Source organism: Amblyomma maculatum, chromosome 4 (assembly GCF_055883805.1).
Source record: "Amblyomma maculatum isolate TAMU_Amacu chromosome 4, ASM5588380v1, whole genome shotgun sequence".
NCBI classification, from domain to species: domain Eukaryota; kingdom Metazoa; phylum Arthropoda; class Arachnida; order Ixodida; family Ixodidae; genus Amblyomma; species Amblyomma maculatum.
The window spans coordinates 136,318,038-136,336,144 of NC_139347.1; the positions used below are offsets into that span (position 1 = coordinate 136,318,038).

Consider the following 18,107-nt stretch of genomic DNA (forward strand, 5'->3'; position numbering starts at 1 on the left):
CCTAAAATACTGAAACTTGAAAGAATCCTTAGTTCTATATGTGATGTGAAAAATATAAACTGATTTAGTAAATGTCCAGCACTGATGTGTTAATTATTTTAAGTGCTATTGAACGCATAGCCCAAGTGCTGAAACAAGCCTTTTTTAAGAGAAAGCACGTGCAGGTGCGAGGCTTTTTCTTTTTAATGAACCATCCAGTTGACACTTTTGCTGGACAAGCTCTGCCCAAAACTCAGGTTTTCTGCTCTGGAATAGAACACCGCTGTCTGAGTCACACAACTGTTTGTGTAAATAAACATGTGCAATATGTACCAATCTTGTGCTTCTTTGATTTCAAGGTAAAAGAAAAGTGGCACTCCACAGAAACATATTGTTTGAACTTCAGGCACTGTGTTTGCCTATGTAGCAGTTGGACACGCATGCAAGAGAAGAAAAATGTTGGCAGCACGTCCAAAAAAAGCTGGTTAAACTTAGCGGGAACTGGGCTACAGCTTTTGTTTTATCCCATAGAGCTCTGGTTTGGTTTATGGGGTTTAACGTCCCAAAGCGACTCTGGCTATGAGAGATGACGCAGTGAATACCTGGGGTTCTTTAGCGTGCACCGACATCGCACAGCACAGCAAACTGCCACAATGCTAATGACAACTACAAAATGCAGCACTTGTGACATAATTTTTGTAAAAGGTAGAGACGAAGAGTACCAAACCATTTTAAGGCAGAAGCCTTTCTTGCCTCATAAGTGCCACGACAGGATCCTGTAAAGAAGCTGGAAAAAATGTGACATCATATCTAAAGACAGATTTCCTTAGAACGAGGAACAAACAAGCAGACATAAAGGCAGTTCGTCCTCGGGTAGCCATCACATTATGTCTAATACACAAGAATAGAGATGAGCTAAGGACATAATGTCATGCCACCTTGAAAGCTCCCAACAGAAGTCGAACAGTGTCACAATGTCAGAGTCACCAGGCACAAGCGGAGTGTAATTCATACAAGAAGAGCAGTACCGATCAGATGATGAGGGTACCTACGGGTTCCCACCGCAGGTATTCGAAATTTCTGAAGCCCTCCACTGTGCCATCTCTCACAGCCCGAGTCGCTTTGGGACGTTAAACCCCATAAACCAAATCAGAGCTTTATGCAATGGAACGAAAGCGGTAGTCCAGTTCTCACTCTCAACGCAAAGACTGCTTAAATACCCAAAGGCTGCACAAGCTTGCAAAAGAGAGACAAACGAAGGCATACATTGATGTCTTCAACATAGATACGACGGAATTCTAAAGGTTTTAAATAAACAGAAGCAACATGTCATGTATGATGCATTGCATTCTCAGTGACTTTCCAGCTACAGGACCCATCTCTCTTAAGATGTGGCCAAACCGAAGTTTGGACGATGCCCCCAAAAAGAATATCAAGGTGTTCCTTACCGCACGTACGGGTACTAAAGTACACCCATAGTAGTACTAAAGTACAATTTTTAAACTTTCTACAGAAATTCCAACCTTGTGCTCAGCAGAATGCCAACATTTGGCTCTATGCAGGCTTTTGCACGCTTAGGAATAACAGGTTTCCCACCTCTACAGGAAACTTGAAACCAATGCCTCCACTTTGCTTCAAGAAGACAACTATATCCAGAGGTTTTCATGCTAAACAGACTATTGACGACTTTAGCACTTGTCCTATCTTCGTTATTTTTTTTCATTGAATGTGTTGCGCTACAAAGGTGTCCATGCGTAAGGATCGGCTAGCTAGCCCCAACGCAAAGACTGCTTAATACCCAAAGGCTACACAAGCTTGGCTGAAGAGACACTTTGGGAGGCAACAGTATCTTAATTATCATTCAATATGCACTGCTCTCCTCTCACTGCAAACACAAGCAGGGAATGGTTCAAACTGTGTCTGAATCTACTAATTGTACTAAACGCCAAAGCAATCCATTTGAGGGTACACAGCAAGACACTTCAATTCTGTGTGCTTCAGCAGCAGCATTCAGTTCAGTATTTTCTTGTGGAAACATACGATGTACTACTTGGACTTGTACAAACATGCATTCTGCTCTCTGGGCTTAGGAGACCACATGACCGTTGCTCTCCATGATAGAGGCTGTTGGTAGTGTTACATGAAGTAAAATACGGATGAAAACACCTTCTGCTTCCAACAGCAGCTTCCAGAAGATGGTGGTCATCCATGTGATCGTGCTGCAAAGTTCAACTCTCGCTTGCAAGGTGCACGGTCGAGTCAAAGTGATGCAGAGATTAACGCCTTCATATCGTGGTGTTGCCATGTTGGAAAAGAGACTTGGACAGTGGAGTAATTTGTCAAAAATATTTTATTCTTTTTTTTTTAATCAAACCAAAGAAGTCAATATGACTCCTCAAGGGCTGACTGCAGCCTCCCATCACAGGCACCCACGCAAGCAAGGCGCACGGGCTACTTCCTATCCTTCTCTATACCATACATTCAAATAATGCCGAAGAGGCACGAGATGCCAGCCTCCTCCGCAATAAGCACCACGCCAGCACCTTAAGCTGGGCGAAGGGCTTCATCGCAATGAAAAATGCTCGTGACCGAGGGTCGAAGCTTTCCGCTTAGCTTCGAATAAGATGCACAAAGAGATTGACACACACACACACGCCACCCTTGCACAGAAATGTGAAGAAAGTGTGCACACCTCTGAGCACTGAACACAGTCAATGTAGAGAGTTAACATCAGGCAATCACTTCACAGAAATAAAGAGCAAAAGAAAAACAGCCTTCAGAGCCTGGCAGAGATCCACCTTGGTGGCTCGAGAGTGTTGGCAGTTTCGGCTAAGGTTAGGCCGTTGGGTCAATGGCTGACCAACACCAACATTAACCACTCACCCGTGAGCCACAAGTATGAACTTGCAGCGTCATAATATGCCGACACCCTGCCTGAGATAGACAGGCATGCCTTATGATCAAGGTTTACCCAACACAAGTTAAGGTCAACACTATGACTTAGCGAGCGAAGGCAGTGCCAACAGCACACAGTATTAGCAGTTGTGGTTGACGAAGACAGCAACATTCGGTTTGCCACAAGAGAATTTGTGCACGAACCTTACGACTGCATTTGTTTTGTGCAGGTGGTAAGCATACAGGCCACTCCAAATATGCGGCACTTTGTGTGTCAATAATGGAACACCCTGAATGGCGAGGGAGAAGATAGCCTGTAAGAATCTGTGCCAGACATAAGGAGCACAGAAGGTAATGGTGGGACAGCCAGCTTGCACCAATACTGGCTGGCCCACACATGAAAGCAACAACTACAGCAATACACCATTCACATCTGCAATCGGTATGCAGACAAGGTGTCTGTGTCCCAGCAAACCAGTGAAAAGCTCATGCGTGTATATATATGTATATATATATATGTATAAAGGCAATCTTCAGCATGCATACTGCGCAGCAGTCATGACTGCAACTGCGTAGACAACATATCCGCTACCGACCATTGCACTCGTACGTACCGACGACATTCCCCACAGATGTTCAGCATTTCCATGCAAAAGCATTCTGCCTGATTATCTCCCCAGCGAGGCAGGAAGTGAGCCAAGCTGCAGTGACAACAACGAATGACAGTGGCCAAATGATGGGCGTGAAGGAGGCCCCCCCCTTTCACAATGGAAAAACTTCCCGAGGCAGACACCTCGTCCTTGCTCCAGCCTGCAAACAGCGGCTTCTGGGGCGGCAGTGGCACATCACCATGGCTGCAACATGTCGCTGGGAGGGGGAGAGCACTACTACAGCTTGCGGTGCATTTTGCGCATCATCTGCAGCTTCCGCAACTGCTTCTGCCGCAGCTCTTCCTCTTCACGCTTCATGTCCTCAATGTCCTCTTTGAGTCCGATTCTTGCACTGCGCAGACAAGAAGGGCCACGCCACCAATCAGTCAACCATTAGCTGTTTCTGGCATTTTTCTTGGTGCTTGCTGCATTATGTGTCTCCTCAATAGTAGTAGTAGTAGTAGTAGTAGTAGTAGTAGTAGTAGTAGTAGTAGTAGTAGTAGTAGTAGTAGTAGTAGTAGTAGTAGTAATAATAATAATAATAATAATAATAATAATAATAATAATAATAATAATAATAATAATAATAATAATTGGTTCACAGAAAGGGAAAGGAGCAGTATCTGTCACTTGTTTCTGCGGACACCTGAGCCAGGCTGTAAGGAAAGGGAAGAGAAGGCAGGAGTGAAGGTGGAAAGAGCGAAAGTGGAGCTGCAGTGGAGTATAATTTCGACCACCTGGGAACCTTTAACATGCACTGACATCCCAACAGAGCACCCGTTTTGCCTCCATCGAAACGCAGTTGCTGGCGGTCGTAATCAAACCCAGGTACTCTGGCACAGTAGTCAGGCATCTTGACCACTGCACCACTGCGGCGGGGCTGTCTCTCCTCACTTAGTTAGTTCTCAGTAAGATGAAAATGCGCATTTAAAGGTCCCCAGAAAGGGGTCACAAAGAAGGGTAAACAACGCCATAACACTGATAGTTATTGAACCACCCATCATTCTCCCGCAAAAATTTTCGATCTAGCTTCTGCAACACCAGAGATATCGGCGATTAAAAATGACCCTTCCAATTTTCCCTCTCAACTCGTACGCCGAAGGGAGCCATAAAAAAACAGAATACAAGCAAGTTCAAAGCTCCGCCCAGACATACGTCACTTCAACGAACTTCCGGTTGCCGCGCGCTCGCTCGCTGGCGTACTCGCGCCAACCCGTCCTCGCTCGCACACGCCTGAGGAGGAGTTCGCCAGTTCGCGCAGCGACGGTTAGTGTAACCGCGAACCCGTGGTTATCCCATGTTACACGGCGGACCAAACCATGGTTGCACCACTAACCGCGGTTACCGCAAACCGAGCTTGACGACCTCGGTTTGCGGCGCCGAGGTTATGACGGCGTCTGTTGACGGAAGCTACTCGTCGGCGCACGAGTGCGCGAAACGTACGAGCGGGTCTGCTTCACAGTTATTCATTTGCCCACTGTATCACGTTTAAAGATCGATGTATAGATTATGGTGCCGCCCGACATCTTCGATTACGGCCGACAGCGCAGCGACTGCGTACTGAAGCCTTGTCTTGCCTACAGTATCGTTTGAACGGCTTGTTGCTGAGCAGAACGTCAAAAAATACGCGGCCTTAGCTATGAAAGTACACGAGTTTGCAACGCTTGCAGCACGGTATGCCACGAGCAGGCTGAGGTACGTTACACAATTACCGCGGGGGTGGAACGTGCGAGCGCGGCGAACGCCGGCGCCGTGCGTGACCGTCCCTAGTCGTCGCTAGGCCTACATTTCGCTTCGAAGCTGCGGCGGTCGACGCTTTGGAACATGATCAACGCTGTCGTAAATCGTCTACTTATGAAACTGCCTTATAGTGATTCCTATCCTGCCATAGTAAAATAATTATAGGATTAACTCTGCCGACGCATTAATCGCAGAGCTAGTTCAGCCGAAATGCACCAGCGGCAGCTGGCTTGAGCAGAAACTAGCTTGTATCACGGCTATCGCTCTTACCAGCAATTTGCTGCTGGTCAGCGATCCTCACGAGGGCTTCATACTTGATATTCGGCTCAGTATTCCAGACGTCAACAAATTTTAGCACGCTTTATTTCGGACATCGGTGCTAACGATCCGCCGTGTCGTTCGCGAACGGTATGCGGGAGGAGGGGCCACAACGGCGGTGTTTACGGCGGTCGAGGAGGTGCTGCCATCGTGCGGTGCTTGACTGTGCTGTTGACGCCTCGTCGGACGACACTCCGATACTCCTGAAACCACGTTATATAAATAAGATATTTGTAAATGCAGCTTCGTTCTGCCGATCCCTGCGTCGCTTCGGTTGTTGCACTTAATGGGCAGTGGCCACCTAACCCACACAGAGTTCGAGCAGCGCACGAGCAGACGACTTTCGCAGCTACCGGAAGTGTGTCCGTGACGTCATGGTTGCAGTGACCGCAGCGAATGGCAGCTTCTAGCAAGCCTTGCCAGTCAACCGACCCGTGACGTCACGGGACTAGGAAATAGTTCCATGCGACACCGCCAAGCGACAATCTCTCTGCCCGCGAATTTCAAAAAACGCTGTTTTTAAAAATTAATAATAAATCGCTGGCTTTGTTCCAAGGAGTTATACTTTGCGTTATTGCTCAAAAGGATGTGTTCTACACACTGAACACGTTGTATCAGTGGTTTCTTGAGGGCCGTTTCCGTGGACCTTTAAGGGCACACCTTCAACGTGTACAAGGCAGAAAGGACTCAGCAGTGTTGTGCCATCGAACGGATGTTTGCCACCAGAAAACGCAGGCAACGAAAAGGTGCCCCTGACCACAAGTAGTTGGAGGGCTCGTTGAGCTCTACCTGCTCCCCGATTACATCGATTAGTATAAGTTCCAGGCCTACTGATCCATGTATCTCCACACCAGATGCTTGCTACCTGAGCACATGCACGTTGACAAACCAGCATTTACAGCGTGTATGCTGTTTGTTCTGTGAAGCCAATGAACTGTTCACTGCGTAGTACTAGAACCTTCTTAATACGTTACTGGGTCACATGATTTCCCGATTCATAAGCCCAAAATCGTGGTACATAAGTTTCCATAGTTACAATATTTTTCTCCTGGTCTATATGTTCCCAGTTAACATAATTTCCCAGTTCTGACAATCCAAAGATTTCAACATATTGTTGCTGTATAATAAGTTTGGCGACAATTGCACATGTGCCAACATACAAGTGGCCCGAACCTGGTGGTGCACCACATTGACCACCGAAAAAAAGCGGTGCTCAACACCATGGTGGCTTCTTTGCAGCGCATAGTTGCAAAGGAACAGAGCCGAACGATAATGAATCAACAAATGAGAGGCAGAGACACGACTTGAAGATGGGAAACACGGCACAACTTTTGCAACGCCTTAGGGTCATAGTGGCGAAGCATTTGAGAATTCCAACTACCTAGTATGCGCTTACATACAAGCGGGCCATGTCTGGAGAATGCAGCATGAATAGTAAATGTGCGGCGAAAGTCAACCATCACAATGGCTCCTCCTCAGTGTTATGGTGTAAGGGGGGCAATGCATCCAAAAACTAGGCGTTGCTGTTAGTGAACCGTATGTGTTACTAAACCTCTTCCGTACTAGCGCCAACGCAAATGCAGGCTGAATTATGGGAGAAATAAAAAATAGGCTGTTTGCAGCTTATGCCAAGAAAGGCTAATCTAAGTCATTTTATGAAGTGAAATTGTCAGAAAATTCCTCATTCAACAGCTAAATTTTTCAGAATCAGGCAGTGCAGATACGTTTTGCTGCATAATGTTTCTTCCCCACATATTTTTAAAACATATCATTGAGGTTCTACTGTACTTGCATCCAGCAAAGCTTCAACACGGCACGTATTTAGGTTCAAGTGGGCACATTCGAAACAAACACTGGTTCATAAGCCTCGGTTTCTGGCATGCAACATATGGCCAGTCCTGCTGCGAGGTTACCCTGCAACTCTCACCTTCGAACCTCCTCCTTCATCTGCTGCGCGTAGCTGGACTCCATAGCTTCATCATCCTCGTCATCTTCAAACCTGCACGAAAAACACAAGGCATATAAATGTCATTCAAGACATTTCGAAATGACTGCTACAGTTAGACTTTGCAGTCATGGTTGTATTGAAAAACGGCTGCCCCAGTTATGGGTATGTAGGAAGGTGCCTACAAGCTTTTCTGCGACTGTTTAACCCCTCAGTAGCTTTTGAGGGCCCTTCCGACAGGAACAACACTTTCACATTTTTCATTTCATCTTTCTCTGCGCCAGACAAACTGACAAAGACCAATCACGTCCCGTGCCTGCATGTGCAGCTCCTCAAAAAAATTACAAAAAAATATTACAAAAAGGTGCCGAGCCAGTTGGCATACGACTTCTGTCAAAATTGTAGCATGCCATTTTTGTTGAAACCTAAGCAGCAATAGCAGTGAGGGAGCATCCGCCGTGCATCAGATAACAAGATCACCCTGGATGATTCCCTGTACCTACACAGTCCAGGATCTCCACACGTTCGCCATTACGACACAAGTCAGCCCGTGCTGTGAGTCAAACCTGGTACTCTCCCGAATGCGAGGCAGATTCTCCACTACAAGGCCACTGCTTAAGCTACATTGCTACACCTGCAGCATAGCTGTTGCCAATGCCACGTACAGGCACTCCATGCTCCTTTCCATACATGGCAAGCCATACATGCGGCGGTGCTATCTGGCCACTTCTGCATTTTCATAAGTTCTCATAAAGGTTCTCGTAAGAAAGCACACATGCATGCGCAAGACCGCTTCCCTGCAGTATTGCACAAAAGCGCAATATGTACTGCACTGGGTGTTGTTTGTGTAAAAGCATTTTTTGTACACTTTTTCCTTGACAGTGCCAAGGGAGTGCCCTGTGAATCCCATTGGACAGCACTGCTGAGGTATGCAGTCACTGCAAAAGTTCAGTTTAACTGAGTACACACAAAACAGTTATCTTAAGTGGACTCTCTCTCTCTCTATTTTTTTTTTCTTTTTTTTTTTTTTAAGCACAGATCCCTATGGAATACCAGCTAAATGGTTTTGCATTGTTCACCTCGTCCAGAAGTTTTTCTTAACTGAGCTGATCTAAACAAGGGCTTACTGTAATCCATTAATGAATTCTCAAAATTTTAATTTTCAGGTACATCTTAGGGGAAGTTGGTTCAATCTGAAACAGTTTGAGGGAAGCAGGAAAGTTCAAATGCATTTATGTGTGCAAAGTATGGAGAAATGGAGCAGTTACGATGATGGCGAGTCTAAAGAATGGCCAATAGTTTTAGGCAGTCCGTAGGTGAAATACCTAATTTTCCACAAGTAAGTAAGTGCGTAATGACAAGCACGACGCTTTTCCACTTTTACAGAGGTAATATCGCTTTGAAGTCATTGGAGCAGTTTGTGAATCAGCGTTGCTGATTCACAAACTGGACAGTGTACCGACAATGGTGCACTGTCCATGGACAAATGAACAGTGCACCGCTACACTTTTTCAAAATCATCTATTCCTTACTTTGTGCGGGAGTCGTAAATTATTGATGCATACTCTAACTTGGACAAATTAGAAGTTTATTAATAGTTATAGGCTAAAAACTTTATTTGGCATCCAGGTTTTCAAAATGCTGATTAATAAATTTATAATGTTATATATTATCTGTCCACGCTACATGAGAGTTTATGATAACACCAAAGTACTAAGTGTATTCTGAAACTTCTGTTGCAGGACTGTGACTTATGCAATAAGTAATGAAAAAAAAAAAAACCTTTTTATCTTTCATCTTACAGATAACAGAGCTGCTGTCTCTGCAGAGATTTTCATTTTCCATTTGTTACATCAAGGTAGGGCAAATAGTTGGCAAATTATTAAGTACAATGTGTTAAGCAAGTAAAGATGCAGGTTTGTACAGCATATGGATGTTAGCAAACAGGCCAATTTTAACATTTCTGTCAACAGTACTAAAAATACCATTGATGTAGTACACCAAAAAGAGGAAAGGTCCCAGGGTACTGCCCTAAGGTACAGTGCAAAATTTGTACAGGTTATACACAATTTTATAGATGGGTGGACGGAACTGCCATATTGGGCAATGCGCTGCTTTCGTAGCACAGGAAAGAGCTCAACGGCCCAGTCAAACTGGTTTTTACGAGGGTTGTGAAGAGGTCTGCTAGAACCAAGGTGCGAATTCTCACACAACACAGCCGAGAAAGGATAAAAGATGTCCGCTTACATGTTCTTGTCGTAGCCAAAGATCTCCCGAATGTGCTGGGAGTAGTCCAGCTCGGCATCCTGTGGCGTGTCGTCGATGAAGTCATCCATCTCGTCCTCCTCGTCCTCGTACTCGTCATCGTCCTCTTCCGACTCGATGTACTGGACTGCACCATGCACAATACAGACAACACCGCTCAGCTATAGTGGCGCCTAAGAGGCTGGAGAAGGCCACTGCAAGTTTTGCCTCAACAGTGTAGATCTACACTGGCACACAAGACAGTTCTGTCGGTGCCTGACAGCAATGTACAAACAAAAGTGTACTGAGCTCTACACCCGAAGCCTTTCTATTTTCACTCTGGGCACGTCTTTCTCTGCTGTTCTCGTACCCTTCAGCTTTCCCACGACGAAAGGAAATTGAGAGACAACACTAGTTTCACTACCCTTGGCCTACAGCGCTCCAAACGCAAATCAACCTCTATGCGTGCCCAATGCATGCGAGATAGCGAATGCACTTCTAGCAAGCACTGCCTCTGGTTCGGGAAGTAGGAAGCTATCTGGCTTAATGCATTCAGTTATTTCTAGAAAATGCTAGTGCTAATGTGACAAACATTTTCTTAGTATGCATGAGTTGCTCTGCTGAGGCGATGCATCAACCACATGCTGGAGCCCTCACCTATGGCCACTCAGTGCGCACCTCTATGAATGATACTATACATTAGAATCCAAATCATTCAGAATACAGTAGAAGTGCGCGTCATGCAAGAACACCCAAGGCAGCGGAACTTCTGAGTAGTGTCATAAACTAAGCAACAGACGTGGCCTATGAAGCCAAGTTTCGTGTCACAGTCTCCCCCCCCTCTCCCTTCCAAACACACTTTCGGACTCTTCCGCTCCCTGCAGACCTTCAGAAGTGGAAGTGAGATATCATGCGATGCCTTGTCCCAATTCTGTAAACAGCTCTTCCTTCTCTTTCCGAGCCCAATCAACTCACACGAGCGGTATCCAATAAGAAAAGTCCAGCAGCCCATATGGGTTCCCTCGCCACTACCTGTATTAGTGAGCACAAACCTACACTCAAGGAATGATAAGAAGAGGAATAGCATTGCTTCGTGCGCAACTTTTAAAGGTGCCACACAAAAGCTTTCTACTAGGGCTGAGCGAATATGTATTAAAAAAAAATCGAATGTTGAAGCAAATAATGCGGTATTCGATTTGAGCCTCGAAATGATTAGCAGCATTCTAAAACACTAGATATTTATGAAGTAGTATATTTGAAGTCCTAGAATTCAGGAATACAAACTTTTGGAGGAAGCAGTTCATAGTCTTATGTTTGCTCTGACATTGCCATACCATCGCACTGCTCTGGATGTTGGCATGCGTCGTGCACACGGCGCAGTAGCCACATTCAAAACTCTGCTTTCGACGGCTGCATGGTTTCGCATGTCGTCCATAAACACATGTGATGGAGCAAAGCCCAGATGCGAAAGCAAGCATGCAATAGCGGAAACTTCTCTGCACATCTGCTGCACGGAGGGCCCGAAAGAACAATGATGAAAAAGATAACACACAATTACCACTATGACCGAGGCGAGCGCTCCGCCAGCATTGGCTCTCGTAACTGCAGTGTCGCTAGAAACCCATTTCAGAGCTGGTGACAGCTTAGTCTTTTCATGCTTCAGCAGTTGAAATTAAGAGAACAAAAGTTGCTTATTTATTTTAGGAACTGTGATCAGCAAGACGGCACGGTGAAGTATTTCGGCGCGTGTACACACTCTTCGTTGCAAAAACAACCGCCATTTACTCATGCTCAAGATCATTGTATAGGGGCACGCCTCCTCCGCACTTCTGTCTACATTTTCGCATGATTATGCGCAAGTACCCGCCTTATAAAAATAAACACTTAAACCTGCATTCCACCTCGTGCCTTCGTGCACCGGCACCCACGCGCCTTGTCCATGCCCATGCCAATGTCACACCTCCATCCAGAGCAGCGTTGTGTGAAAACGTTTCTAGGAACCTTATTTGAGTGTATGCAGTGGACACATTCGATTTTGCAGTCCCACGCAATTCTGGACTATTTGCTGACAGGAGTCCAGCGTCCGATTTTTCTCGGGCGGCTCAGAAGCTTCACCCATTAATACAGCTCACGAGAAAGTAGCGTCGTGCCAGCGGCCATAGTGACTTAGACTCCACATGCGCATTCTAAGTACTTTTCATGTTCCTGCAGATGATATCATGCATTAAACCCAAACACGAGCTTCGTAGCCGATCCCTAAGCAGCTGCAAAACATTTGAATCTTGCATCTTCGTTTTCTCGTCTTGAATTTCATACACATGAATGCGTCGAAAGCCCTGAGCATGAATTGTTTGCTTGTGCAGTCCTAAGGTTACTTGTTTCGTGATCGTTTCAGTGCGCAGGCCTTCAAACGTTGCAAGCAAGCCTCTGTGTACTGGAACAGCTAAAGCTTGTTGTAAATGCTTTTGCAAAGGCTTTCATCTGCTTTTGAGTGCAATAAACTGGACCCATGAAAAAACTTCACGAGTAACAACGGCAAGCGAACCCTGCCATACCGAGATCTGTCGAATGCTTAGCATTCAGGCATGCTACTCTCTGTTCGTGAAAAGCATCGATTGATTCGTGCCTCTGTTATCTATCTTTAGTATTACACGCTCGACATGAAATAAATGATTGCGTGGCATCACTACCAAAGAACTGTGCTGTGGTGACTGATGTTTGGCACCGTGAGCCAATTGTGGAAGCTGGCAAGGTCATGTGACCATAACGCTACTTCGTGTCACAGCGGAAGCTGAGATCTGTCAGCAAGTAGTCCAGGACTGAAAAATTGAATGTACGCAGTCACTGTGTGGGTAACATAAGCATGCGCAGAACGCTGTGCATGTTAATGAGTCATGGAGGTGCATGCATGCTTTGGGTGCAGTGCAGGATGTATTAATAGCATGGCGGCGGACTGCTGGCTAGCATCGGAAAAAATATGTGTTGTCGATGCCTTTGTTGGTCTATGGTTGGTCTGTGCAAGAACCTTTGACATATACCATATTTGCTCGCATAATGGTTACCCCCCCCCCCCCTCTCACATTTTTGTTCATATAATCACTGCACCACCAAATTTACCACCATGAATGTCGCCTGCTAGTAGTAGCAAGCCCCATCTTTGGAGCGCTTTTGAAACTAGCTGGCCTAGTTGTGTACACACACTACCAGGCAGCGATAGCGTGCTCGGGTATATCATCAATCATCATAGGTTATGCTTGTTGAGTTGTGCAGTCGGGACAGTCTTCGTTCCGCCATTTTGTGAGGTGTCTCTGTGTCTAGTTGTCATTATTCCTTTGTTCCGCACATGTTACTCGTTTTGTTGCACCGTCTACCACATTCTTGGTGCCTCATCGCGATATTGTGGTACACAAGCTGTAAAGCTGCTTTTCCGTGTTTACTCACATAATGCTTGCACCCCCCACATTGGGCGTCAAAAATTTGATGTTTTTTTCCTTGCAGTTGTCTGCTAGTAGTAGCAAGCACATCTTTGGAACGCTACTGAACCTAGCTGGCCTCGTTTTGGGCGCGTGTAACTAGGAGGGTCTGTAACCCCCTCACCAGCATTTAAGAGGGGTCCCTCTGCGCTTGAATATTGTATAAGGACTGCATGAATAGAAAGCAGACTGACATCTTTTCTTCTTGTCAGCGGTACATCAGCGATCATCAGAAGATTCCTTCTGTGTTGGTCCGGCAACTCCTCAGTTAGTTTTAATAAGCCATTAAGATATTTTCCAAGACCCGAGAAAAAAATTATTTCTCCCCTTAAATTTGTATAAAACGATGTGTGAGGCTGGCCACCAGGCACTTTCTCTCTCCCTCTTTATTTCTCTTTCCACCTGTGCTGGAACCACTAGAGACCTCCCTCCAATGAAGCCAGACTTTGAGCACTGACTGCACCAAATTCATTTAGCAAAGCAGTTTCCATGAAGACCTGTTTCAAATGCACCAGTGCCAAAATCTGTTTTTCAATATGGGCCCCTTGTTTCTGTAACAATGCCTAGAAGTGGATGAAAGACAACCTATGAGCTCTGATGTTGCCTACTGGCAGCGGTCAGCAACTTTGGGCCAGCCGTGGGGAGTGTGCACAACACGTGTAGTGCAGACCCATCAGCGAGGAACTTTTAGGCGCTTTGCGAGAACACTGGAGACCCGTGAATTTACAGCCCATCATCGCGTTGGCTGATTGGCTAGGATTGATTAGGCACTTTGACACATTCCGTTTGCGAGAAGAGATGGGAAAGCAGCAGGCACACTGACCTCCTTGCAGCCGCCGGTACAGGTCCTCGTACTGCTCCTCGTAGCTAAGCTTCTTGGAAGCAGGCTTGGGCGCGGGTTCCTCGGGCTGCTTGCGCTTCTCCTCCAGCTGACGCTTGATGCGCAGCGCCTGCTCCTTGCGCCTTGCAATCTCCTCCGCACTCAGCTGCACACAATGCACCACACACATCAACAATACATGAAAAATATGGTGCTGGGGCACCATACCACAGTGAACACCAGTGGCACGGCATTTCACATTTCACCAGCGATCACTGCTAGTGGCCCTTTCCACACCTATCTTGGCACATCCGGTCATTGTGGGCTGTCTGATGTAGCATTATCAGCAATGGCATCAGTGACCCTGGGTGCACCAGAAGGTGCTGGAACATTATCCAGACTTCACCAGCACTGATTACATCACTGATGACACCATCAGCAACATCGTTAGTGATGCTGAAAAGTGATAACAATAACGAGGTGAGGAGAAGCATTTGAAGAGTAAACAAGCTTTAGCCACCACAGAACCCTAATTGGTATAAACAAACGAATTTCATCACACACACGTGCAGGCGAAAAAGCAAGGCGCCCGTGTGCTGTGCGATGTCAGTGCACGTTAAAGAACCCCAGGTGGTCGAAATTTCCGGAGTCCTCCACTACGGCGTCTCTCATAGCCTGAGTCCCTGTGGGACGTTAAACCCCACAAAACCAAACCAAACTTTCATGCACTCAACTGCGCTGCATCAGTACCACAGGGGCAGCAATCGCTTTAAAACAATTTCTGCAAAATGATGACCAGTTGTCCACATATATATTGTCATATTTTTTTATACTTCTTCCCATTGGGAAGCAGTTTGAAAAATTTTGAAGAGACGTGGAGGTTCTAGTAAGCATCTGGCAAGTTCCAAGAAGAGATGTTTTCACAAGCAGGGCAAGAAGAGAACGACCCAAGCAATTCCTTCCTCTTTCTATTTCTCAAAGTGCCAAAAAGCATGCTGCAGGACAGAAGCCAGACAGAACAAAAGAACTCGCAGTGATTATGATACTCGGCAATGAGGTATAATTACAACGCGCTTTTGGCAGATGATTTGTGCTACTGAACAAAGAAGATTTGTTAATGAGATAGTGCTGCCTTCTGAACTCGACATAATTTGAGAAATGATCTGTATAACCGAAAGGTCCACGAAGTCTTTGAATTTACAAAAAAACAAAACAATTTTGCAGCAAGAAATTGGCACAAAATGGCTCGAGGTCTGCCACTTCCTGCATTTAGTATTCAAGCGATAATATCACATCATATTTGAGTTAGTCATAGTACTTTCATGACCACAACCACCACCATGTGTCAAAATTGCAGACTCTTGACAGGTCATGCTGCGAATGTGCCGCGATGCATCCAAGAACCAGTTGGTTATGACAACAGAGCCTGCTTGCATTTATGTTACCTCAAAAAAGAATGTTATGGCTGAGATAAAAAACTACCTTCGCAATATTGCTGGTGGATACTTTAGTTTGAAATATCAACTTTTTGGGCTCCAAAGTGTCCGAAATATTGGCACGGATTGGTATGCTCACACTACTATGAGGAATGTGACGGCCCCCAACAGAGTCCAAATTACTGGAGTCCAAAACATCGGTTGGCTAATTATTGGCTGTAGAGGGCATGCTGCCCCTCAACAGGATCATCATTAAAACAGGCAACTAACAACACTTAACAGCCCTGTGCTGCTGAGAGAGTTGCCTATATGTGGAACAGTGGCAATAAAGGAGACACAGTTTCGGCTTTGCATAAGTGGTATGTGTGTGTGTGTGGCTGCGTTGATACTGCAGGTCAACCTTAGGCCCGTGCACGACATTGACGACTTTAACGACCTAGATATGGTGGTGGCTCCACAAAGGACTCCTTCATGGGTCAGCATACATGGGACTGCAATTTGTTTAAAATTCCATGACAAACTAGTGCTTTTTTGTGTAAAGCCGTAGCCTTGCGTAAGACAGTTCCGTTTCTTGCGGGTGTAAAGGAGTCAACGGTGAGAAGGAGAAATTGCTGTTCGGTGCTTGAAAGCAGCTGGCTTGGAAGCAAAACAGCGAATAGTTGGTCATACTTTGGTGAGAATTTCAAACCAGTGACACCACACTATAAAGGCTTGCCAGTCATTGTTGCTTGAGTGCCAGCTGATAACACTACACCTTTCGGGCACAGTAATTCTACAAGCCACACGATACTTTAATATGAATACACAAGCAGAAAGGGGTAAAGGGATAAACAATAAAGGGATAATGCCAATAAAGTCACCTTCTCTGGTGCAGTGCTCCTTTCTCAGAGCACTTAAGCATGTGTTGAACTGTCTGTCTGTTTGCAAGCAATGGGCTTGTAAGAAGGGACATCACTGTAGAGCCACTATGCTGCAATTCTTTGCGTTCAAGCGCATTTGATTTCTTACATCCGCCTGCTTGATTGACAGATTCCGATCGCAACAAACCGCGTCTCGTCTACACACATAATGCTTGAGCTGTGTCAGTCATATCCTACTTTCTTCCTGCAACCTTGTCGCCAGCAAGCACCAGGTAAGACAATATATCCACTTGTTTCCCTTTGTTCCATCTTAAGCACCCAGAAATGTGCACCCCACACCAGGCTATTAGACCAGTGCAACCAATGCAAGCTCACCCGTGACATGGGCTTCTCGTCGTCCTTCCGGCGTGCCTCTTCTCGGGCCCTGCTGGGAACTGCCGTTGATTTATGCACTGAATTCCGGCCGTCACCCTTGCTGTGCGAGGAAGGCCGCTGAGAAGACGCTGAGGAGGAGGAGGAGCTGCGCTTAGCGTCAGCTGCACCAGAGGAAGACGACAGCTTCTTGGTCGGCTGTGATGACGATGAGGAGGAACCCTTGGGCAGCGGTGCCTTGGGCTTGTGCGAATAGGCGTAGAAGGTGTCTTCGTCATCCTCGTCTTCGACTCTGGGCTTGGACGATGACACAGGCTTTTTGGAGGCAGAAGGGTGGACGTCGCGTGGTCGGCTGCCATTCTAGAAATAGAAAACACAATATGCAGACAGGCAGTAGTATCCTGGCTTTCTCTGCAAAAGACACTATCTTGATTTCTCCTTTCTGAATGCATTTTGGTGACTTTCTTTAGAATGCACATTCAGAGAAAGCATCCAGCGCTGGCACTGGTGTGTGAAGCCTTCACCTTTGGGTCCAAAAGGTGTGTCTCCCACCTACGAAAGCCTGCCCACCACCCACATAACCATCCTCAATCATTAAAGGCCTCTAACCACCCCCATTAAAACTCTAGAAGGCTCTGCCCACTCAAACACTTCTAGAAGCCTCACAATACCACAAGTTCTTGGTGAAAGTTATTTTAGAAGTACAGTGAAAGCTCGTTAATTCAAACCTCGATAATTCGAATTTTCGGATAATTCGAACTATACTACTTGGTCCGGCCAAGCTCCATAGAGATCTGTGTATAAAAAAGCCCGTTAATTCAAAAGCGAGTCGGTTCCGCTACGGATAATTAGAACTATGCGCCGCCGCGTCTGGACGGCTTGACGCACATCATGCGGCCAAAAAAAAAGGTAAAGAAACACCTCCGCGATCGGTAGGCATAATTAGAGGCTGCGCACGTCCGAAACGGGGACAGAATAAGGAACCAGGTAAAACCATGGAAGAGTGGGTAAAACTTAAATGACGCCATGACTGGCGTGGCGGCCGGCGGCGTTGAAGGGAGGGGACGCGGCCGCGGCAAGGTCAGTGCATGGCCGCGCGGCGGCGGCTGCCTGCTCTCTCTTCTGCGCAACCTCCGTAGCTCGCAACCAAATACTCGTTAATTCCAACCCTGTTAATTTGGAAATAGGGATAAGTACTGTCGGCGCGGTCCCAGCCAATGCCCATAAAAGGCTATGATCTGGAACGAGCACTATGAGTTAAACTTTTTTTTTTTTTTTTTTTTTTTTTTTTTTTTTTTGCGATAGCCATCCATCCTTCCACCCATCAGTCGTCAACGGAAGCACACGAGTCAGCTGCGATCATGACGCCGGCTTT

At 46.1% G+C, this 18,107-nt stretch overlaps 1 protein-coding gene across 2 annotated transcripts in view; it reads right to left on the minus strand.

The window, feature by feature from the left end:
* Nucleotides 1-2,311: 2,311 nt before the first annotated feature.
* The window catches only part of LOC146192655 (uncharacterized), a 35,101-nt gene continuing 19,305 nt past the window's right edge, over nucleotides 2,312-18,107 (minus strand). For both annotated transcript variants that reach the window (XM_084602548.1, XM_084602547.1), the window contains exons 8-12: nucleotides 16,736-17,092; nucleotides 14,068-14,230; nucleotides 9,775-9,919; nucleotides 7,510-7,581; nucleotides 2,312-3,876 (exon numbers count right to left, since the gene is read on the minus strand). In XM_084602548.1, coding sequence (XP_084458674.1) covers nucleotides 3,762-3,876; nucleotides 7,510-7,581; nucleotides 9,775-9,919; nucleotides 14,068-14,230; nucleotides 16,736-17,092 — 852 coding nt within the window. In that variant the 3' untranslated portion in view covers nucleotides 2,312-3,761. The remainder of the gene's footprint in view (nucleotides 3,877-7,509; nucleotides 7,582-9,774; nucleotides 9,920-14,067; nucleotides 14,231-16,735; nucleotides 17,093-18,107) is intronic.